Source organism: Silene latifolia, chromosome 1 (assembly GCF_048544455.1).
Source record: "Silene latifolia isolate original U9 population chromosome 1, ASM4854445v1, whole genome shotgun sequence".
In the NCBI taxonomy this organism is placed as follows: domain Eukaryota; kingdom Viridiplantae; phylum Streptophyta; class Magnoliopsida; order Caryophyllales; family Caryophyllaceae; genus Silene; species Silene latifolia.
In genome coordinates, this window is record NC_133526.1 from 27,116,077 (window position 1) to 27,141,306 (window position 25,230).

The following is a 25,230-nucleotide window of genomic DNA, read 5'->3' on the forward strand; positions in this document are numbered from 1 at the left end:
TAAAGAAGAGAGTTTCATAAAGGATGTTAATGGGCGAAAGTAACATAGATTGGCATGTATATAAGAAGCTTTTCCCTATGTTAGAAAACATAGGGCGGTAATAGACGAGATGTACAACGTCCAGTTGCTGCTCCACAGTTCATGAGGCATAGGCACTTTAATGAGTTATTTTGCTTTATTTCATCATGTTCATTGGCGAAGAATAGCAAGTGTGTGGCTAAATTGGAAATGGAGAGATCATGAAGGATGCTAAACAAGGGAAGAAAAAATATTAAAATGAAAAAGGCAAACTATTTCCTCAACCTACTCAGATTGCTACATACAGACGATCTTCAAATCAATGTTACAAACTTCCAAGACATCTGAAAACTCCGAAACAAAGCAAAACATATAACAAAATAGGTACTTCTAGCAAACAAAAGAAAGTTGTTAGCAATGAGTGAGTATGCCGGTTTGCGCACAGTAAATCAACAAAGCACACAGTATAAACAGTGGTATAAGTAATAACACAATGCTGATCTGTAAGATATCGATAATCACCTCTCTGTACAGGGCTGATCCAATTCCTCCCGAATGCTGATGGGCAGCGCCATAGATTACATAGCCACCTTCTGGCATACTGAAGCTAAACCGCTTGTTGTCAGTGCATCTATCATTAGGCATCACAGATGAGTCGCAAGGCTGAACCTCATACTCAATCTGTATCAGGCACACTGTTTCATCAGAATTGAGTGACATATACTGTATAATTTATGCTTAAAAAACTTTTCAGTTCCAATACTTGCATCTTGATGATAAGTTACAAATGATAAGTTAAAAATGAGGGTATAAGAGTTTAGAGTGAGTTTTCAACGACAATTTGTAAAAGAGATCCCCGAATAGGCAGAACCTTATCGATCATGTGGTTACCATATTTTACCATAGAACAACCTTAGCTACGTGTTCGTCCAAATGGGAGGGGATAAAAGATAAATAAACAAAACAGAGAAAAGGACATAAATTTGACCTTGCATTCATGCCTTACTTCCGTAGAATCTTCAGATGTCCTCAAAGTATCAGTAATATCAAAGATATAGATTCTAACAGGAAGTAGAGATTCATTCCAATCGAACCAGTTCACTGTATACCTAAGATATAGCTTCCTTGGAGAGTGTTCAAAGCCTCTCTTAACCTTACACTGTGTTTTATCATAGCAGCAATACAAGCCTCCTTCATAATCAGGACTAATAGGTCTGTCAAATTCATCTATTGTAACATTGTAAAGACTACACTTGCATTCGGTGCACCCCAACTTATCTACCGCACCCCTGGTATCAATCGCATGAACATTAAGCATCCACCTCTCTTCATACCCTGGTGGTATGTCAGCAGGATTACCAACCTGGATTGCATAGGGATCTGGGACACGGGTTTCAGTTCTTCTGGTCTCGGAACCCAGCCCAAAATATTGTCCAAGATTATGACATACTCCAGAATTTCTTACAAATATAGCATCTACTGACTGGTTAAGACTGTTGTCTTGCGTACTTACACGCTGATAATATCGCACAACCACCCAATGGTGGAGATACGTGTTGTGGAGAGGAACAGCTTCTCCAGTGTCATCAACTACTTCGGCATTGAAACTCTTTATACCAATGTGACCCCTAGGAAAGTCTATGTTGTAGTAGAATCTGTTCACAACAGATCCAGGTTGCATTTCAAATTCAGGTGAGTGATAAACAGCAGATTTCATCATGATTTCACCTTTTTTACGAGATTCTGAGATCGTACAGAACAAAGCTAGAGCTAAACACAGAGTGTAGAAGCATGATAGTAGAAGCTTAACCATCTTCTTCTCTGCATAGGTCAATATAAAAATAAAATCAAGTATATGCTTTCACAAGACATTACACTGTATAGCATAAAATAGCGCAACGACGAGGACTAGCTCACCATATTCAGCTTGGAAAAGGGTGAGCAATCCATTAATGAACAAAACTCAACTAAAATCAGCTAGGAAGTAAGCTGCCACATGTTATGTCGTGGCTATAATTAATATCATGGACAGTCCAGAACAGACAAAGCTAAGATAAACGTATTCTCCTAGACGCGATTAAAACAACTTTTCCAATGTAAATAAGTACAAGCATAAAACTCAAACAATGAAACTCAAACAATAAACCAAACTCCTCCTCGGCCGATCTACACACTCCAGTTATATTATGAGCAACGGTATTTAACCCCGCTAATTTGGCAACTTAGTTAAAGAACCTACATGCATTTTAATTCCAAAAATGCCCAACACATCAACTCTTGATTCCTTTCCTTTTTAAGTAATACTCCATAATAATGTAGTATAGCAAATAAAACGAATTATTCAAGTACACAATCACTTCAAGTGAAAGCGTCATGCACACGTGTAACTGTGTAAGTGTCTCGCATCAAGAAAAGGTGACAAAGTTGATCATTCCATAATATATTTGGGTAAACCAAGTAGTTACATAATTGTCAATTATTTCATTACGAAATTTCTTTTTAACTTATAAAGCGGATTCTTTATCCATTTTGGAATGGCCTAGACTCATTCTTAATACGATTATACTTATAACCTGAATTTAGAACTCGAAAAAATCGAAAACAGGTCATTTGATCAGATTTCTTGGACCAATTGGGACTCACTAGTCCCAGAGCCATAGTGTCAGTGTCACACCCTCAACCTAAACTTAATTTTAGGTTACATCAAACAGTAATTAATAAACTACCCCGTAACATAATAATAATAATAACAGATGATAGCTCACAGGTTCGAATTCCCAATCCTTATCGTACACAAACAGAACAACAACATAATCTTCCAGGGCACAAAATGATATAAATTCTAATTCCAGAAATAAAAAAAATATCATATTAAAAGTGTGGATTATAAAGAAAGTTAATACAGTGACGTACGTACCTTAGTTAGATGAAGGAGAATGAAAAAGGTGATAGTACGCGAACCAGTGGGCGATGAGTTTAATAACTTGTGAGGGGGAAATTAGGACGTGTATATGCGACAATCGTGTGACATTCGGATAATAATTCACCAATAAAAAACAATCATTTAAATGTTGGATAGTGATACCTGTTGACTGTTGGGTAGTTTACCTTTTCATCATATGGATATCAGAGGTCACCCGTTACGATGTTAAACCACTATGGACCGCATATGGTTATCGGGCATATCAGCAATTCTATGGTACGTTGGTCTTTTTCCTGTATTTATACCACATAAATTCTCACCTTAGACGGATATTATTTTTTAAAGTTGTAGATGAATAATGTTCCTCTTATAAAATGAGAGTGGATAGTACAAGTGGGTAGGAAATAGATACCCCACTTACCATCCTATTTGCATTTTATAAGAGGGCAACTATCCGTTCACAGCTTTAGACGGATAGTGTCTGTCTGCTATGAGGCGGATTGTTTATGTAAATTGTGATCACTTTAAAAATATTGATCATTTTTTAGAGGGGTTGTAAAAGGTCGTCCACGTTTTGAAACAAATCGTCAACGTTTTTTTAAAAAGATCCAACATACCCTTGACACTTTAACTCTTTACGCAATTCTCTCCCAAATTCTCTCACTGTCTCACATAACAAAATAATTTAAAAAAATAAACAATACAACAATTGCATATAACAATCCATGGCGAACGACGAACCATCGAAATCAATTGCGACCAACGAATCATCGATAAGTTAAATCATCGAATTGTTATTTTTTTTGGATATTCTATGGTGTACCCTTGAGTTTTTCGGATTTCTATGTTGTACCTCTACATTTTTAAAATTCTATGGTATACCCCTAAACTCTATACATTACTCTATACAATGACCTTATTCATTGTCTTTGTTAGTTTAATTTCTTAATTGATCTATTAAGTCGTCTATTTACCATTTCAATTACTCGACAACCTACACATTTACTTATTAGTTCGCCGAATTACCACTAACCCACCCAACAATATACGAATTTAACTCAAATTCATCAAATCGTCATTATGTGGACAGCGGGCCGCCCACGGGGGCACTTGGGTTGGAAAAGAGAAACAAGCGTTTGCATTTTGTATGGAGTCGCCACCAATTTTTATGGGAAATTGGAACCGTTCGAATACCTCGTGTCATGTCTAGACACAAAGTAGAGACATGAACACTAAGCAATCGTTACCCTTAGCATTCTATGTCTAGAATTACTCTCGTGGATGCCAATGAACACGGGTGTTCACAGATATCTGGAGTAAGGGGTGAGGGTACGTATTAGGAAGCTCTTTTGATCGAACACCTAATCCCGCCCGCCTCGATAGCGGCCTCTACTAATGATTAGGGAAGTTATTCGTACTTGATATATCATCGATTATATGCATGCAATGCAACATCCAAGTTTTAATCCTAACATGTGAAGATTAAGCTAAGTCGGTTAACACGTAATTAGCATACAATTAATGTCGAAGCAGGATTTAATGTTCAATTACATGTGGAAACATACAAATGATACAAAGCAATAAATATTACAATGATAGAAAATTACAACAACAAAAATTACAATAATTACATTGGGATTGGCGATTTATGTCGAAAATACCTTTAAAACGGACAATTTGAGAAAACGAATAAAAGAAAGAAATTAAATAAATTAACGAACAGGAATTAAGACGATAATACGGTTAATAGTTAGTTATACGTATGCTAATAAAACTAGGTCAAGGCAGAAACGGAGTTCGGACGAACTCGGCCGGCCAGAACAGAACAAAGCAAAGAGAGCTGCGTCCTTTGAATAGGCGCAGCAGACGCCGCGTCCTGCTCCTTGGCTCGCCCCGCCGTGAAGCCGTAATTGCAAGCCGTTAATGTTAATTGGTGATTTAATGATGGATTAAAATTATTTACTCGGATGAAAGTGATTTATAATAGGTTATTTAACATATGAATGGGTCGTGAAAATAGTAAAACATGAATAAGACGGAGTCGAACGAATTAATGATAGAAGTGAAAAATATTAATGAGTGAACAAGTCAATTGATTAAGTCAAATATGATGGATTAATGACGAATATGCGATGAATACGACAAAGACAGGTGAAAACTATATCAAAGACGAATTCCAGAAACCCAATATTGACGAATTGAATCTCTATAACCCGGGATTGAATTTAATGGCGAAAACCCGCAAATATTGGATTATTTGGGATTTAAGTCGGAGTTAACGATGAATTAAGCATGCGAATGAATGATAAATAATGATATACAATATACATGTGCGATATTATACTAGGATATCGAAGAATTAACAAGAACAAACAAAAACACGACGAATTACAGAGGACGAGCGAAGAAGAAAGGAAGCAGGAACTGCGGCAGCCTCACGAAGAGGCGCAGCAGGAGCTGCGCTCCTTCGAAGAGGCGCAGCAGTTGCTGCGTCCTTTCTCGACGGTTATCTACTGGAAATCCGTAAAAAGAGGTTTTAAAGCATGGTTTTAGAAATCGGTTTTAATGAGGTATTTTCGACATAAACCTTACAATTGTGATACAATAATAAAAACAATAAATAAATAAGAATTATACACCCTCAGACTTACATGTTGACGAAACGAGAAGGACTAATATATCGATTAGTGATGCTCGACGCGAATGCAAAGAAAGTGCCCTCGTAAGAGGAAAACGATTAAGTTAATTAGGTTGATTGATGTGTAGTTGGTCAAATTGGTCGGTCATGCAAACGGGGAGGCTGGTACTCAGAAGGATCCGAGCTTACGTGGTCGAAAGTTCAAGCACGTAGACGCCAAAAGTAAGAACAAAGTCTAGAATGCAAAGGGAGAAGAGAAGGGCGGACACTCGCGTGAGAAATATGAGGAGCGAAGGCTCCTATTTATACTAATCACGTGGAGGAATTAGGGTTTCGGGGACTCTTTGGAAGTGAATCTCGGAAAGTTATGAAAAAGATACGAGAAATACGCAGAAAAGGGCCTGGGAAGAGGCGCAGCAGCCACTGCGTCTCTTGGAAGAGGCGCAGCACCTGCTGCGTCTATTCCCAAGGGGTTTCCTCCTGCGGAAGAAAGATCTCCGTGTTTGAGTTATGGTAGGACGGAAATAATTCGGTTTTCCTTAATATCTTATGTGAATATTACGGGAAATTGTTTACTAAAAGATAAAATTTATGAAATATGGAATAGAAATATCCTAACATTCCAACATTCCGACTCGGGATTTAACGGTTATCGAAAAATGGAGACGGTTTTAGGCCCGGACTCCGAATGTACTCTAATTACTGTCAAAACGACCGTATCGGGACGTAGATGACAATTAAGAGGTAGACATTAATATTTGAGCAATCACTTGACGATAATCTTACGAATTGTCAAAAATCGTTCCGCGTATCAAACATGCGGCCCAATCATCACCGAGTAGTTTGCGAGGGGTGCAGAAATGAGGTATCTACAGAGCCCCCACTTTGACTGAGGCTTGGACAAGGCGAAAGTCAAAGTATAGCCATCAGGTCAATCGAAGATTACAACCTGACGACTATGGCGACGCGAGGCGGCTCAAGGGGTCTGAGCCAAGGACCTGTCGTCGGGAACATTTTAGAGTCTGTCGACTATCGGGGAGGGTCGTTTAAAGTCCATTAGACTACGTAAGGAAGCTCGCCAGCCATAAGAAGTGACCATACCTAAGACTTCTTCTCGAGATGCTTCCGGAGGTGCGTAGGAGCTAAGGTTAAGCGTAGGAGCTAAAGTTAAGCGTAGGAGCTAAGGGTAAGACCTAAAAGATATATAAGGATTGTGCTAGGGTGCGGGGCCCTAAAGGAAAGCATTGATGGGAAGGAGGCCTAAAATAAGTTCGACTTAAGGGATAGCTAAAGCTTGGGTATAGGAACTCTATAGGTTTGGGAACTTCTGGAGAACGACACCTTTGTCGAACTCCGCGGGGAAACACGAAACATTGTGCGTGGCAGGACACGGGCGGGAACTTCTGAGAGAAAACTGCTCGGGTAGTCTTCGAGAAATAATTGCGAGTAGCAGGACACAGGCGGGAACTGCTGAGGGGAAATCTGCTTAGGTAGATGTCAATCCTCATGTCTTGAGAGGGACAGTACGTCCGCTTACTCTCGCTGGAGACATGATTGGGATTATTCTTCTTGTCATGAGAGGGAAAGTATATCCGCTTACTCTCGCTGGAGACATAATGAAGGTGCGTCGAATTCTGTGAAGGAATAAATGCTCGTTGCGACAAGCTTCTGCTGGCTTGGAAATGCGGGTCAAAACGAAAGAAAATCGTCAAACGGACCAAAAGAGTAAAAATAGCATCGGGGAAGAGGCGCACCAAAGATGGGCCCACAAATAACGAACTCATAACGAATTTTTGAAAATCCGTATGGAGGGAACAAAAGGAAAAGGCGCAGCAAGAGCTGCGTCTCTTGGAAGAGGCGCAGCGCCTGCTGCGTCTATTCCCCAAAGCGGTTTTTCTGCGTAAAAACGCGATGAATCAGAGGTTTATGTTCATTTGTTCGAAACACAATTCACTCAATTTCTCTCTCAAATCTTCACCATTTCCGCCAAGGTTTGATCCAAAAGCTTGCATTAATCATGACTAATCGAGGTATGTGTCTCAATCTTGCATTAATCATCCATATTTGTCCAATTTTGAGCCGAAAAAGCTAGGGTTTACGACCCATTTGATCGAAATTTTGGGGCTTTTTCCCCCAAACGCATTTGCCTTGCGAAATTGACATTAGAAATGGATAGTAGGTAATATTAGGAACATAACCATGTATTTGTCTCGAATTTTCATCAAGTTTTGAGCCTTTGAGTGAAATTTGAGACGGTTTTACAGCTAAACCGTAAATTGCTTCGAAAATAGCCTTAGGATTGCCCATTTGCGACGAAACTTGATACTTGGGATCCTTGAATGATGGGTAAACTTTATATCATCTCGGAATTTTGGTTTGTGACGGCTTTTTCGGGACACTTTTCTGGGGAATAATCGCCATTATAACGAAATGCTGCCGAAATTTCGACTCGAACCCGGAACTATGCTTCAAACTAGACTTGACTTGACCCAAATTACCACCTGAGTGATCGGGTTGGTGAAAATAGAGCCAAGGATGGCGAGAAAAGAGCGGTTTCGGGGTTTTGAAGGCTCGAAAATCCCTTAACCAAGGCTTGTCGTCACGTGACGCGGCCTAAATTTGCTTTAATGTTGCAGGTGATGAGGCTTCTACTTCTGGGAGAGCTCCTATGGAGATCGATGTTGCTACCATCGAGGAGGCTTTAGGGCAGGCCTTCACCGCTGCGGTGATGGCTGCTGGGGACGAGATTCACGAGGAGGAGGCCGTCGAGGAGGAGGAGGCCCCGAGACGGGCCAACGTCGGACGAGGAGGTCGCCAGCTGAGAGGAGCTCTGCGTGGGCCGAGACTTGGGAGAGCGAGGCACCGGTATGGGTCGGCAGAGGGTCACCCGTCCTACGGGGACGGTGAAGAGTTTGGTAAATAGGAATTCACTACTCATTACTCATCCTCTTTCATTCATTTGTTCAAATTTCTTTCAAATTTCATTCAAAACTAAAGATAGCTTTGTTTCAAATCACAATAGGAGGCCGGGAACATCAAGTCGTTCTCGGGTTACACGACAAAACGATGGAGCACTATGAGCGGCTCGGCGGAGAGGAGAGGGCCATGATCGAGCGTGGAGCGTTCGGTCCTTTGTCCGGTCCGGAGGGACATCGCGAAGAGGAAGTTGCGGGCTAACCTTAGCTTGGTCCGCACTTTCTTGGACCGATTCTGGGATACGACTTCCACATTTCACATGCCTTTTGGTGAGGTGGGAGTCACTCTGGAGGACTACGGCATGATTTCTCGTCCGCCGTGTGGGACCGAAGAGGTGGAGTGGCCGAGACGCCATGAGGGCGGACTCGGCGAGGCGAGGAGATTGATCGGTGGAATTTGTCGCCGAAGGTCACATCTTGGGTTTGATACCAAGTTCTTACGTTCGAGACTACTTTGCGGGAAGACCCCGGGCGTACCGTGACGATTGACGGGGGAGGGAGACGGCTCCTCTTCCCCGTGTCAAACCGAGCAGAGGCCTGTCTCGTGGCTCGTGGTTTCTGTCTTCGATTTACCTTGGAGACAAGGGCGAGAGGTCGAAGCTTCTTCCCTTCCTTTCGACCCGAGTTCCCTAGGACGTTGGGACCGGGTCATCACGGTTTTGCGGTCCTCATCTGCTTCATGAGGGCCATGGTTCGTCCGGAGTTGATGGAGAAGGGGACTTCTCCTGGTGCTGTCGGACCTGGACTACTGCTGGAGGTATGAACCTTCCTTTAGACCAAAATTCATTCCTCTCTTTATCAGATCACGAAAGATCGTCATTGATTATTTTGCTTTACAGGCGTGGGTGTACTCCTACTTCCCGGGCCTCGCGCCCAAGAGGACGGAGCCGCTGGAGAGGGCTTATCCCGTGGTGAAGGATTGGGTGATGTGCCGAACGAAGAGCAAGCGTTCTTCTCACAACGTCTACCGGCGGGACGTGAACGCTCTTCAGCTGGACAGCGTGAGTATCCCACTTATATTCGCTCGTGCTTCTTATATTTGCTTTTAATTGATCGTAGGAATGATCCTTGCTTTATCTTGTCTCAGTGGGTGCCCAGACCTTGGGCAGAGTACGCTGGAGCGCCTCCTTTCGTGGCTGAGGTCCTTCGACCTATGAGCCCGAGCCGACTGCTGTTGAGGACGTCGATGGGTCCTGTGTGGTACTTGGGCGAGCGCTTGGCTCGTCAGTGCTCGCGGGACGTGTTGACGGTTCCCGTTGATCCTCCCAGGACGATGTTTAGGGAGCCTTCTGAGGCTGTGAGGGAGGCGGACTTGGCTGGTGCCAGTGGTGACGCCCTTCTTCTTCCTGGCGAGGACTACTCGGCGTTCCTTTACGGGAGGTTGGCGTTCTGGCCGGTGGTGGTGAGTATCTTTTATTTTTCCTCTTGACTTGATTTTGAGAGTTATGATGAAAGATCATTAATTAATGAGAACCATTTGTCTTTGCAGGAGGTCGAGGCGGCGGGCATCGAGCCCCCAGAGTACCCCGAGACCCTCGAGTACACTGACGCGACCGGGAGGACGACGATCTCCGAGCTGCGTGACTTCGACGTAGCTGTGACGGATGCTGGCCTAGACGACTGGCAGCATCTGATTCGGAGGGTAAACCCTCTAACTTGTATAATTTTTGTGTAAGAAGACATTTGATTGAGTTTGTTCAATTGTTGAGAATTTCTTTTTTGAAAATGCAGGTTGCGCCGTCTCGGTTTGTGGCATTGTGGAGGGTGGCCAACCGGCTGCGGGCTACTGCCGTCGAGGCACTTGTCGGCGGTCGAGGTCGTCAGGTATGAACCTTACGCCTAGTTCATTTTTGATTTTTTTTTTGATTTTCTGATTTTGCTTGAAACGATTGACATGAGCCAATTTACTGTTTACAGGGTGACCGCGAGCTGGAGCGAGAGTTGACCCAGTCTCGAGAGGAGACAGCTCGCTTGTTGAGGGAGCTCGAGGTTCGGGACGCCGAGATCGCCGTTCTTGTGGCGAGAGTTGCAGAGTTGGAGGGCGCCCAGCAGTAGTTTTGTGTAGCTTGTTGTCGTATTTTGTACATTTGGACATTTGGACACTGATTTTGAACATTTTTTTGGACTTTGTTTGGGGCTCGAGCCCCCAGTTTGTACATTTCCTTCGTTTGGTATATACACGACGGCCTGAGTGCCTTTGCTGCTGGGTTGTGTCACTTGTATCTGCAGGTTAGTTTTGAACAGGTTTGGTAGATGACGGTTTACGCCGTCATGCTGCCGAAATTTACATAGAAAACACGCAAGGCATACATTCATATATACATACGGCCTTAATTAGCGCAAAATGAGTGACTCAAAAGAATGCAAAAATGCAAAAATTTTGCCGAAAATGACCGGACGGTAGGGAGGGTTACCCCCTAAAAAAAGAAAAAAAGGAAATCTATAAGTTAGAAATGTAGAAACGAAATTAAGAAATAGAAATTAATATATACGCATGTTGAAATGAATTAAAATAAATGAATTAAAATGAAAATTATTTCCTAAAAATGAAAAAGAAATTCATGTCCTAAAATGAAAATGAAATTTATTTCCTAAAAATGAAAATGTGCACGTGTGGTAAAATGGCGAAAATGTCGATGTCGTCTCGAAATACGTGCCCGCGAAATTAAGAAAGTTGAAACATGGTAATCTTCTCGTATTTTACCAAAATAATAACCCGTAGGAATACGAAATTATTCGTCATGGAATTAGGAAAGATCCAACGCGGAAAATCACAGAAGTGAAGCTGAGGAAGAGGCGCAGCATGAGTCGCGTCCCTTTGAAGAGGCGCAAAGCAGTGCCGCGCTTTGCTTTGTTCCCAAGGTGTCTTTGTTCGACGGATTTTTGGAAACAACAATTAGTATAAATAGAAACGTCGATGAAGCTTTTATTCACACAAATCTTCCGTCTCTTCTTCGTCTAATTACATAAAATTCTCAAAATAAAATTTTTCATCATGAATACTTTGGAGATCCGCTTGAAGGAATGGACCAACGAATTTTCAAATATGGAGAAGCATGATATGGGCTCGTATAATTTCGGATCGTTGTTGAGTTTGAAACTCATCAAGGTTGTTAAACCGTTCTTGGATGCTTGCTTTGACTATTGGGACCCGAACTACCATGTTTTTGCGTTCCCTGGAGGCGATATTTGTCCATTTCCCGAAGAAATCGCTGCTATTGGTGATGGGACCCCGAGCATTTGCCTGCCATTCCTTCTACTTCTCAAGGGTACAAGAGCAAATTTAGAGATTTGCTTGGATTGACTAGACTTGAGGTGGACCGTCTAGTTACCTCAAAGGGTGTGAGAATGTTGGACTTCATAGACCGATTCATCAACAGAGCCGACCCCACAGTTTCTCATGTTGCTAGGCGGAGGGCATTTGGCTTTTGCTTATTGCATGTGTATGTCTTCCAAGGGCATGTTGATGAAGACTTGAGAGGTGATCCCCGTCTTCTGGGCCTTGTTGAGCAGATAGAGCTGCGCAGGAGCCCAGCTTGCTTATGCTTAGGAGAGATTATTTTGGGCTTGGATAATAGGAAATCCAACCATGATTTGCCGTACTTGGGAAGTCCCGTCATTTTGCAGGTAAAAGACACCTTTTCTTTTCTTTTCTCTTTTTTTGTTTCGTTTTTTTTTTTCGTTTTTTTTTGTTTTTTTTTGTTCGTTTTTTTTATGTCTAATACCCGCTTTTGGTAGGTTTGGCTTATGGAACGGCTCCGATTGATCGAGCCCCCAGTTCATGCGCTTTCCTATCATGCCCGCTCGATTGCGATGAGGACAAGGTTGTATATGGTGGACTTCACTCGGGTTTGTGATTATTGGAAGAACAAGCTGAAGAGCGACGATGGCCCGTTGATTAGGTGGGTCGTACCGTGGTGGCACCTCAAGTCCGTCACGGGAGTGTCTTCTTTGGATCCCACTAGGTCTGTGCGCATTCCTGGATTGGAGTTTATGGTGTGTATCTTCCCGGAAAGACTGATGAGACAAGTTGGGCTGAAACAGATGATCCCGAGGCTTAATACCGTCCCGCAAACTGCTATGGCACTCACTACAGAGAGCCGAAGAGAGTGGGCCATTAAATGGGCCCAAAGAAACATGTGGTTCTTGAGTTTCTCCGCCAATGCTTTATGGGTGTCGGATTCTTATCTGAGATGGAGAAAGGCTACTACTCCGGAAGAGCGCGAGAAATTGAGGAAGCGCGAGCCTGTTGACTACAAGGTGCGCGAGGTAGAGAAGGAGAAAGAGAAGCATCTGACAGAGGGAGAAGAAGAAGCCGGGTTTCAAGTTGTTCATCCTTCGAAGAAACAAAAGACTACTCCTGTCGCGGAAATGGTGATTGGCAAGAATGGAAAAGCTAGGCCTCGAGAAAGACCGTTGGTGATTAGGTCTGAAGTGGCGCAAGAGCGTCCGGCTCGAGGTCGTGACAAGAAATATGACAAGAACGACAAGGGCAAGGGGAAGATGGAGGAATATCCTGAGTCTCTTTATTATTATTTGATTATTATTATTATTATTGTTGTAATAAAAAAGGTGGGGTTTTTAGAATCTTAGCCTATTCTATTTTTATTATGTAGCGTACTATTATTATTAGAAAATGAATGAAATAAAAAGGTTAAATGGTTATGAAACCGTTGTGATTTTCTATTTATTATTCTTGTCGAATTTCAAATGCAATGCAAATGTCCTTCTATTTACATTTTAGATATAATGGGTTGAATCCCGTGAAGGATTGCCTACGTATTCACTTAAAAGCGAAATTAAACCCTTGCGCGTAGTTCGAGTAAATGTAAAAGAATAATTGTTCTAAGCAAGAGCTTGTAATGAACTTAGAAAAGAAGCATGAGCTTTTGCTTACTCTGAAGGTGCATATTAGTTTATTTGATGATATGAGGATGACGAATTTGTCAAAATGCAAGAGCACAGTGACATTAGCTTATTTCAGCTTGGCCAGGGGCCGTTTATTTAGTGTCGCAAGAGCGACACGTGGGGTTACGCGTGGCGCGTTTTTGTTCTTAATCTAGGCATAGTACCGTTTCAGTTGGTCAAGGTTTGTTGGGTTTGAAAACTCATTCCCATCTAGGTCTGTGATTCTAACCGCACCCCCTGGGAGTATGGATTTGACTAGAAATGGTCCGGCCCAATTAGGTTTGAATTTTCCCCGTGGGTCAACAGGTAAGAGAGCTCTAACCGATTTAAGTACTAAGTCTCCTTCTTTGATGTTTCTTGGCCTAACCCTTGATACCCGTCGTTGTGAATACCAAAGATAAAATTTATAATCTCCTATTAAGACTAACCTAGGCTAGTGGTAACAGGGTCGAACCATAAGGAGGCAGTTGTAAACTTTAGTTGATTTATGTTCAGTCTGGGGTAACTATTATGGGGGTTGATTTGAATTGGTCTATAGCTAATAACAATAAAAGGAAAATAACTAAGAAAACGATTTAAACAGATAAAAGAAGGGTACTAGGATGGTCAGGTCATTATAGCTTCGGCGGCAGCAAACTAAGTCGGTCTGAATCAAACACAAGTAAGGCGGGAAATAAGAGGTCCTCTCGGTCCACTCCTAACAAATAGCATCTCACGATCTCGCTATAGGTCCCTAATGTCACTAATACTAACTTTCGTCCTGAAAAGTGACTAATGGTCTAAACTATACCTATCTTTCGATCTTAGCACAGTTTAGTCGATTTAATTGACGGTCAAATAACCTTCCCTATCTTTCGATCTAATGGGTCGGTCACAAAATAGGTATCTAACTGGTCGCATGCATTCGATTGGTTAAATACGAGATTAAAAACAATTAAAACGAAGGATAACCCTACAAGGTCAGTCGATCGACCAACAATGTCGATCGATCGATCGACACGCCGTTCATCCGTGTTCAATCTAATGCCGCCTAGCCATAAATCGCCTACATCCTAGCACAAGCTATTTAGCTACTCATGGCAAGGGTAAAAACAATAACTTTAACAATAAGATTCACTAACGGATTCATGCTTGAATTAACGATATAAGGAAATTGCATAAGATGATAATTGCGGCTTTAGGGGAACTAACTAGCAAATCTATCTCTACGAAAGCAATAAAGATGAACTGAAAGTAAATTGAAATAGAAACAGGGCAGAGTAATACCAAGATTGCAGAGGAACGATTAAGAACAAGAATAAAATTCCGATGCACACAATATTCCCAACCCTAATTCGCAAACTCCAACTGAAAGTTACTGATAATAAAACTTAAGTAAAATCTGATCCCCAAAACTGGATGTTTGTGTTACGTTATATAGCAAATAAGCGTAACAATTTATTCCAAAACCTAAACTTCACGGGCTTCAAGTTTCTCGATCTTTTAAATTCCCGTCTGGAATAGAAATCTGGTCGATCGACTGCTGGAACTAGTCGATCGACTGCTTGTCAGCAAACAGTAGCTTCTGGATCCCGATAGTTGGTCGATCGACTGATTGGACTAGTCGATCGACTGCTTGAGCTGCTAATTGACTTCTTTAAACTCGTGGATTCGTCCTTTGGGCCTCGGATTGCGCACCAAGCTCGTTCCTTAAACAATTCCTTTACGTCATTTGCAATGCAGATTACTCGGGGGCGGATTTGGCTTGATTTCCCGTCGAATTCTTCACATTTCTGCAATAAAGTACAAAATACGGAAGTAGACGGAAATAGGGAAAAATGTAGCATAAACTAAACAAATGAGCTCTGAAATGCGTGTAAAAAGAGATGTAAAACATCATATAAATGACACGCATCAAATCTCCCCAAACCAAACCTTGCTTGTCCCCAAGCAAGAACTAGACTCGATCTAATGACCAAATGGAACGAGTTCAATCTCAGAGCGAAATGCAAACTGTAGGGCCTAAACCAATTTAATGCACAACCAACAATCAATTAGTAATGTGAATCATGCAAACGAATTATAAAGTCGTTAAAAGGTCACTGAACCGTTGATCAAAGACTTATCAAACTGGACTCTCACGGGTCACTCAAATCACTCAATAAGCGCAGGTGATATTAATGTAAGATAGAAAGAAGTAAATTTTGTACAGACTCTCACCTAACTGCGACCTATGAAAACATGCGAGCAATAAATTATGAAGATGACCTCTACGACCGTACATATGCATTCCAACCAAACAGATGACCATTGACACATGCCGAGGTATAATTATGGAAATGTGAGGTATGGGTAAGAGGAGGCAAAACATTTATGGAAAAGTGGAGGTACAGGTGATCAAGCTAGTACCAAAACGGAACCAAAGGACAACATCCAACTTCTTTCCCATAAACAAATAAAATGGTGCTATAGCAAGCACAAATCTCACAAGCTCCAAACTAACAAATCAATAAACTCCCCATAGGATATAAATGAATCATGGGAGCAAAAATCGCCAAAAGATAAGGATTAAATTATGCGAATTGACTTTTTTCTTTTTTCTTTTTCTTTCGAACTTCAGTCGATCGACTATATTGGGCAGTCGATCGACTGCTTTGAACAGTACAGAACTTCTCTTTTTTTTTTCTTTTTCGAAACATTTTTCATCTCTTTTTTTTTCTTTGTTTTCTTTCAACTTTTCTTTTCCTCCTTCATTCTTGTTATCCAACTAAATCTCAATAAGAGCATATGCCACCAAAAACTAAGTAACAATCCCAAGAACATAAACTACTTGCTTGACAAGGGCAGGCTAAATGTAGGATGTAGTAATGGGACAAAAAGGCTGTTTTTGGCAGTGTGGAGCTTATGGGCATAATAAGAAAAGGAAACCTCTACCACATGTGTCAACAAACCACAAACCGAATGCATACAGGTATTAAGCAGATCAAGTTCATATTTATGCACATTAAGGAAACATGTCTCATAAGGAGTACTACTCACATTCCTAGATGAACTGGTCATGTGTGTCACCAGTTATAGGCTCTAAATCTCAGAAATATGATGTAGGTTGCCAATTATTAAAGTCAAGTCTCAAGTTCAGCAAGAATGTAACGAAAACTCGTAGATATGCATATACGATTCTACTAATAACATGTTAATCAAGCAAGGCTCAGGCAAAACAGGTGCAAAATGCAATATCATCATTGAAATACTACCGTTCCGACTCGACCTATGTGCTAAAATAAACGTGCATTTTATGGAATTTTTTGAAATTTTTTCAATTTTTTTGAATTTTTGTATAAATGGATGAAATGGAATAAACAATGCAAAACAGAATTAAACGTGAATGCAAACAAATGAAATGCGACGCAAAACCCTTCCCCAAACCAAATCGCACAATGTCCCCATTGTGCAAAATCATGTAATGAAGAAAAATGGAAAACGGGAATTTGCGAGAATATAAAATAAAACATAATGACAAAAAGGAAAGACTTGGGAACTCACAAGACTTTAAGCGCAGCAAAGGAAACCTCCCCAAACCAGCGTGAGCTAGGAGGTTTCAGTAGCCAGCAGTGCTACCAATAAGAGTGCCTGAAAGACATAAAGTACCACGCATAAGACCGAAGAAAACAATTTTGAAACGTAAAAACTGTGCGTAAATGAGACAATAGAAGAAATAGATAATTCGAGGGAAAGTAGAGTGGAGTAGAAGACTCCCTTAGATCCGCATATCGACCAAACACAGCAGGGGAGAGGTCGTAAACGAATGTAGCAGCAGCAGTGGTCGATCGACCTCTAATGTCAGTCGATCGACCAAGTGGTCGTGAACAGTAGCTCCTGTAAACCTGCAATTCAGTCGATCGACCAATAGTACCAGTCGATCGACTGAAAACACTGCTGCAGTGTCTTATTTCTTCGTAATTGCTCAATGATTTGAGCTAATAAGCTCTAAATACCTGCAAAAGCACAATAATACGCGCCCAAAATTGCGCAAAACCCAAAAGAAGTCTAAAGTGCATAAAAAATCTAAGCAAAAAGAATAAAAGCGAAGTTTTCGCGCACACAAAAGCAATAAAATGTCTTAACAAAACAAATAAAGAGAAGTTTGCAACGAGCTTGATCAACTAATAGTTGATCAAGAAGGACCACGGTATGGCCCACTTCGTCGGCTTCTGGCTACTAGAGGTAGCCTCATAGGTGCTCTTGTTGTCAGTTGCACCCTTCTTAACTTCGACAGTCGGAGAATTCAGCTGATCAGCGTCGTCATCTCCCCAATCAAGGATCTCCTCGGAATCGTCAGAATCCAAATCAGACCGTCTCACCTTGGCTGGCTCATCTTCCACTTCCTCATCCGTCCCATAGCTCAGGCATCCAAGACCTCCTCTTTGAATGATAGGCTTTGTCGCAGCTGGGGCATCCAACAACTCTTCCTTTCCCAAACCAGCTCCTGCATTATCTAAAACAACAAATTCTTCCTCCTTCTTGCTCCCAATCCGGGGCGGAGGGGTTAACACAGCAGTAGTAATAGGGACAGGTAATTCAGGGAGCACAAAGTACGATTTCTTTTCAGAGACCGTATTACAAGTAACAGGCCACATGGGATCCTTTTTCTTAGCCGGCTGGGCAAAGACAATAGAGTGCTTCCCAACTTTGAAGGTCAAGGTTCCTAAACCGACGTCAATAACTGCACCAGCAGTGTGCAGAAATGGCCTACCCAAAATGATGGGAATATGGTCATCCTCAGGCATATCAAGGACAACAAAGTCGACAGGGAAGAAAAACTTCCCTATCTGGACGGGTATGTCCTCTAGGACTCCTATGGGCTCGACCGCAGATCGGTCAGCCATCTGGACTGTCATCTCAGTTATTGCAAACCTGGTCAACTTAAGCTTCCTAGCTAGACTCAAGGGCATGACGCTTATGCTAGCTCCTAAATCACATAAAGCCTTTTCAATGGAAAAGGTACCTATGCTACAAGGGACTGAAAAACTGCCCGGGTCTTCTAACTTATGGGGTGCAGTGTGAGACAAGTAGGAGCAAGACTCTTTAGTTAACGCAACAGTATGAACATGTTCAAGCGATTTTTTCTTTGACAATAACTGTTTCATAAACTTAGTGTACGCTGGCACTTGGTTAACTAACTCAAGGAAGGGGACCTGAACATTTAAGCTACGAATAACTTTCTCAAATTTACTGAAAGATACCTGTTCCTTGGTTGGCACGAGTCTCTCCGGATATGGGGCTGTAAGGAGCACCTTAGCCCTCTCCTCTAATTCGCGCGCGCCGGCGTCCTTGGACATTGGCTGGAAGTCCGTCACCTTTTCTTTGTTGAAGCTAGACCCCTCCTCAGACCGTCTCAAATGAGACCCATTAACCGTCATGGGATCGAACTTGAGCCGGATCGACCCATCAAGACTGGTTCCGCCCAAAATTTTCGGGACGGTGGTACCCCGAAACAAGTGGTCTCGTAAATTATTTGGCATTAAAGGACGAAATTCTTCAACATCAGCAGTGATATTGGTCGATCGACCACCCCCTCGATCGATCGATGGGTTGCACTGATTCGAGCTCCTCAGAATCCGTGTTTCAGTCGATCGACTAGGTACGTCGATCGATCGATTGAAATACCCGGCGACAGTTTTTTTTTTTGATTTATTCGTTCATACTTTGTTTGGACTCGGATCTGCCTCATTCTTTTCAACAGCTTTCTCGACCATGGCAGGACCCTCAAGTGTGGACCCGCTCCTCAAGGTGATGGCATGTGGGGTCTCCTTTTGTTCGGGTTGAGTGGGTAGGTGTCCGGGAGCTCGAGTGTTACTTTTACTAGCCAACTGAGCTATTTGGCTTTCTAGTAACTTCATCCCGGCCTCTCTTGCTTGGGACTCCTTCAAAGAATGATTCTTCACTCGGAAAATTCAGAAAATTCAGAATTTTGCGTTTGTTGCACTTGCACGGCAAAAAAGAGGCTTTTGGTATTGCTTTGTTGCTTTTGATGCGGAGGCACATATGGTCTTCTTTGTGGCGGAGGTTGAGTTGGATTCAAAACATTCGACTTCTCCAACTCAAGTTTGGATGCTTTGTGGCTCGTAGTAGGTGTTGTTCGCCTATAGTGTTGAAAGGCGGACAAGATTCAAAGGGACTAGGCGCTTCTTCGAGACATGGCCCTCAACTCCACACCTTTCACAAAGGAAGGGACCGTCTGACACAGCGTTGACTTGGTATATCCCACCCTTAGAGGCTCCTCCTAGCTCATACTTGTCAAATCTCGCGGTGAAAGCCTCAAGTGCAGCAACAGAGGAAGATTCAGCAGCTCTCCTCTGATTCCCTCTCGAATTCCCATACTCGGCCTTGTGGGTAGCTAGATCGTCAATGATCTTCCACCCCTTGGTTGCTCCCAAATTTTCAAAGAAATCTTCCATTGGCTGCAGCATCCAAAATGGCCCTCTGATCGTCGTACAACCCATTGTAGAAATGATTGCACAAACTCCACTTTTCGAACCCATGGTGCGGTATGGTTCGCACTAACTTCTTGAATCGGACCCATGCCTCGTGGAAATTCTCATCTGGCCCTTGTTTAAAGCCCGTGATTTGAGCTCTAATAGCGATCGTCTTCGAAGTAGAAAAGTACTTCTTGTAGAACGCCAAGGCCAATGTATTCCAATCAGTGATCTCCTGAGCGGTCCGGTCCAAATCTCTATACCACTCCCTTGCGGATCACGAAGGAGAAGATGAACATGGTCTCTTTGATTTGATCCTGGTCACGCCACCGGGGGGGAATGGAGCAAAGAGAGTCAATAAAGGTCTCCATATGCCTTGCTTTGCATCTTCATTTGCAGCTCCCCAAACTAATTTCTCTCGACCATAGTAATATAAGCGCTTTGGTTCGAATTTCCTGCATCTCCCGGAACTCGAACCCCTTGTATAAATTGTCGGTGTCGGCTCGGAAAAACTAGCTATACTTACTTCCTCGGCCATGACTGAAATTTCGGAGAAGTAACTCGTCTCTGAAGATGTAGAAACGGGTGAAGATGGTGGATTTCCCTCGAACAACTCGTTCTCGTAAAAGCTAGAATGAGAACTAGGCTCTTCCAGCTGTCGTTCTTGAAATAATCTCCTCTTTACGTGCAAAGATCTTTCAATCTCTGGATCAAATGGCGAATGGACCACCCCGAGACCTGCGCATAAGAGAGAAACTACAACAAAATATAAGAATGCTTTAAGGAACGGATGTTCCTTAAACTAAGAAAGACTAAAAATTAAAACAACTAAAATTAGGACTATTGCCTCCCCGGCAACGGCGCCAAAATTTGATACCCGTCGTTGTGAATACCAAAGATAAAATTTATAATCTCCTATTAAGACTAACCTAGGCTAGTGGTAACAGGGTCGAACCACAAGGAGGCAGTTGTAAACTTTAGTTGATTTATGTTCAGTCTGGGGTAACTATTATGGGGGTTGATTTGAATTGGTCTATAGCTAATAACAATAAAAGGAAAATAACTAAGAAAACGATTTAAACAGATAAAAGAAGGGTACTAGGATGGTCGAGTCATTATAGCTTCGGCGGCAGCAAACTAAGTCGGTCTGAATCAAACACAAGTAAGGCGGGAAATAAGAGGTCCTCTCGGTCCACTCCTAACAAATAGCATCTCACGATCTCGCTATAGGTCCCTAATGTCACTAATACTAACTTTCGTCCTGAAAAGTGACTAATGGTCTAAACTATACCTATCTTTCGATCTTAGCACAGTTTAGTCGATTTAATTGACGGTCAAATAACCTTCCCTATCTTTCGATCTAATGGGTCGGTCACAAAATAGGTATCTAACTGGTCGCATGCATTCGATTGGTTAAATACGAGATTAAAAACAATTAAAACGAAGGATAACCCTACAAGGTCAGTCGATCGACCAACAATGTCAGTCGATCGACTGACACGCGGGTTCAGTCCGTGTTCAATCTAATGCCGCCTAGCCATAAATCGCCTACATCCTAGCACAAGCTATTTAGCTACTCATGGCAAGGGTAAAAACAATAACTTTAACAATAAGATTCACTAACGGATTCATGCTTGAATTAACGATATAAGGAAATTGCATAAGATGATAATTGCGGCTTTAGGGGAACTAACTAGCAAATCTATCTCTCTCTGAAAGCAATAAAGATGAACTGAAAGTAAATTGAAATAGAAACAGGGCAGAGTAATACCAAGATTGCAGAGGAACGATTAAGAACAAGAATAAAATTCCGATGCACACAATATTCCCAACCCTAATTCGCAAACTCCAACTGAAAGTTACTGATAATAAAACTTAAGTAAAATCTGATCCCCAAAACTGGATGTTTGTGTTACGTTATATAGCAAATAAGCGTAACAATTTATTCCAAAACCTAAACTTCACGGGCTTCAAGTTTCTCGATCTTTTAAATTCCCGTCTGGAATAGAAATCTGGTCGATCGATCTGAACTAGTCGATCGATCGCTTGTCGCAAAAACGAGCTTCGATCCGATAGTTGGTCGATCGATGATTGGACTAGTCGATCGATCGCTTGAGCCGCTAATTGACTTCTTTAAACTCGTGGATTCGTCCTTTGGGCCTCGGATTGCGCACCAAGCTCGTTCCTTAAACAATTCCTTTACGTCATTTGCAATGCAGATTACTCGGGGGCGGATTTGGCTTGATTTCCCGTCGAATTCTTCACATTTCTGCAATAAAGTACAAAATACGGAAGTAGACGGAAATAGGGAAAAATGTAGCATAAACTAAACAAATGAGCTCTGAAATGCGTGTAAAAAGAGATGTAAAACATCATATAAATGACACGCATCAACCCTTTTGTTGAAAGCTCGTTTGATACGTGCTTGATATGTTTGGACATTATGCAAGGCGCGTAGCCTACGTTCATCCAGGAGGATGAGTTCTTCATATCTATCCCTCTTCCAATCGGCTTCCGGGATTTGACTTTCGAGTAAAATACGCAAGGATGGTATTTCTAGCTCGACTGGTTGTACAGCTTCCATGCCGTATGTCAAATAGAAAGGAGTAGCCCCAGTGGGTGTCCTGACAGATGTACGATACCCCCATAAAGCAAAGGGTATCTTGCTTGGCCAATCTCTGTAGTTGTCAATCATTTTCTTGAGAATCGTGACAACATTCTTGTTTGCTGCCTCTACCGCGCCGTTAGTTTGTGGTCTATAGGGCGAGAAGTGGTGATGCCTAATCTTGTACTTGGCTAGCAATTGCTCGCTCTCAGCTTGGAAATGTGATCCGTTATCGCTAATGATCTCATGCGGGCAACCATATCGACAGATGATGTTGTTTTGTATGAACTTTGCCACATTTTTAGCTGTAAGACTAGTGTAGGAAGCCGCTTCTACCCATTTGGTGAAATAGTCAATTGCTACTAGAATGAAACAGTGACCTCCTGTTCCGGCTGGTGTTATCTTCCCAATTATGTCAATTCCCCATGCAGAAAATGGCCAAGGGGATGTCATTGTATAGAGCAATGAAGGAGGGACATGTTGTACATTCCCGAAGATTTGGCAATTGTGGCAATGTCTTACGTATTTGATGCAATCAGATTCCATTGTGGTCCAATAATATCCCAAATGTGTGATTTTCTTTGCCATCATGGGCCCGCTCATGAGAGGACCGCAATCTCCGTCGTGGACTTCTTCCATCACCTTTCGTGCCTGTGAATGATCAAGGCAACGTAGGACTACACCAAGAGGTGTTCTTTTGTATAACTCTCCTTGCATGAGAACGTATTGGGAAGCGAGTAGGTGTATAGCACGTTGTCCCCTCTTGTCCATATCCGGTGGATATGTACCATTAAGCTTGAAATTCAGGATTGCTTGGAACCAGGGTTCCTGTGCGATTTCCTCTTCGTCGGTGATTTGGTGGACATAAGCCGGCTCTGATCGTCGTTCGATGCACAAAGGCATTTCCACCATGTGATCCGGCATATTAATCAAAGATGCAAGTTTCGCAAGAGCGTCTGCAAATTGATTTTCTTCCCGAGGTAGGTGTAGATAGGTTACGTGATCAAAGAATTGGGCAACTTGGTCTATTCTAGCCTGATAAGGTGCGAGGCTTTCGCTTCGGATTTTCCAAGATCCTGTAACTTGGTTGATAATTAGTTATGAATCCCCATGTACTCGGAGGTTTTTAATGCCTAAGCTCACTGCCGCTTGTAGTCCAATGAGACAAGCTTCGTATTCTGCAGCATTGTTTGTCACCTCGAAGTCGAGTTTGACAGCAATTGGTGTATGCTCGCCTTCAGGAGAAATGAGCAACACTCCTATTCCAAATCCTCTTAAATTCGATGCTCCATCAAAGTACAGATCCCAGGAGTCTACATCAGTTTGGAGTATATCCTCGTCTGGAAATGACCAAGTATCTATTGTTTGTGCGTCGTTGATAGGATTTTCTGCGAAGAACTCGGCGACGGCGCGACCTTTTTTAACCTTCAGTGGCACGTATTTGAGGTCGAATTCTGAGAGCATCAGGGTCCATCTTGCTAGACGTCCGTTGAGGACGGGTTTCTCGAAGAGGTATTTGACTGGATCCATTTTGGAGTATATTTTGACGGAGTAGCTAAGCATGTACTGGCGTAGCTTCTTCGTTGCCCACATAAGAGCGAGGCATGTCTTTTCGAGTTGTGAGTATTTGCACTCATACTCCAAGAACTTCTTACTAAGATAGTAGATAGCTCTTTCTTCACTTCCTACAGTTTGAGCCAGCATGGCGCCCATGGTCGTTTCGATTCTTCGTGAGATATAAACCAAGAGGTTGATCTCGTTGTGGTGGCATGAGCACTGGTGGTTTAGCCAATATCTCTTTGATTCGGTCGAATGCCTTTTGACAATCATCATCCCACATGGTATGGTCTGCTTTCTTGAGTTTCTTGAAGATAGGCTCACAAATCATCGGAAGTTTCGATATGAATCGACTTATATACTGCACCTTTCCCAGGAATCCTCTGACTTCTTTTTCTGTTTGAGGTTGTGGCATTTCGATTAGAGCTTTGATTTTGGAAGGATCTATTTCTATACCTCGTTGGCTAACGACGTACCCCAGGAGTTTGCCAGATGTTACCCCGAATGTGCATTTCTGAGGATTGAGCCTCATGTTGTACTTTCGTAGCCTTGCGAAGAACTTGCGAAGGTTCGCAATATGCCCTTCTCTTTCCTTGGATTTGACAATCATGTCATCTACGTATACCTCAACTTCTTTGTGCATCATGTCATATAGGAGTGTAGTTGCGGTGCGTTGATATGTAGCTCCGGCGTTGATTAATCCGAACGACATTACCGTATAGCAATAGGTTCCCCATTGGGTGACAAATGCGGTCTTATGCATATCTTCCATGGCCATTTTGATTTGGTTATAACCCGCATACCCATCCATGAAGGATAGTAACGCGTGGTCTGCAATATTGTCCACCAATATGTCGATGTGAGGTAGAGGGAAATCATCTTTCGGGCTTGCTTTGTTTAAGTCCCTAAAGTCAACACAAACACGGATTCTCCCATCCTTTTTGGGTACGGGTACTATGTTAGCTACCCAGTCAGAATACTCGGAAACTTTGATGAACCCGGCTTTGAATTGCTTGTCAACTTCCTCCTTAATCTTTAGAGCCCATTCTGTTCTCATTCGTCGAAACTTCTGTTTTACAGGTTTGAAACCTGGCTTAATCGGAATCCTATGTTCGGCGATATCCATGTCGATCCCTGGCATGTCTTTGTAG

At 42.3% G+C, this 25,230-nt stretch overlaps 1 protein-coding gene across 2 annotated transcripts in view; it reads right to left on the reverse strand.

Annotated features, from left to right (window-relative positions):
• The window catches only part of LOC141601802 (uncharacterized), a 157,420-nt gene that overhangs the window by 1,083 nt on the left and 131,107 nt on the right, over window positions 1–25,230 (reverse strand). The window contains exons 2-4 of one of the 2 annotated variants that reach the window (XM_074422112.1): window positions 2,936–2,958; window positions 1,007–1,839; window positions 541–699 (exon numbers count right to left, since the gene is read on the reverse strand). In XM_074422112.1, coding sequence (XP_074278213.1) covers window positions 541–699; window positions 1,007–1,831 — 984 coding nt within the window. In that variant the 5' untranslated portion in view covers window positions 1,832–1,839; window positions 2,936–2,958. Of the gene's footprint in view, window positions 1–540; window positions 700–1,006; window positions 1,840–2,935; window positions 3,209–25,230 lie in introns of those variants that run through there. The other variant, XM_074422108.1, reaches the window with a different exon arrangement.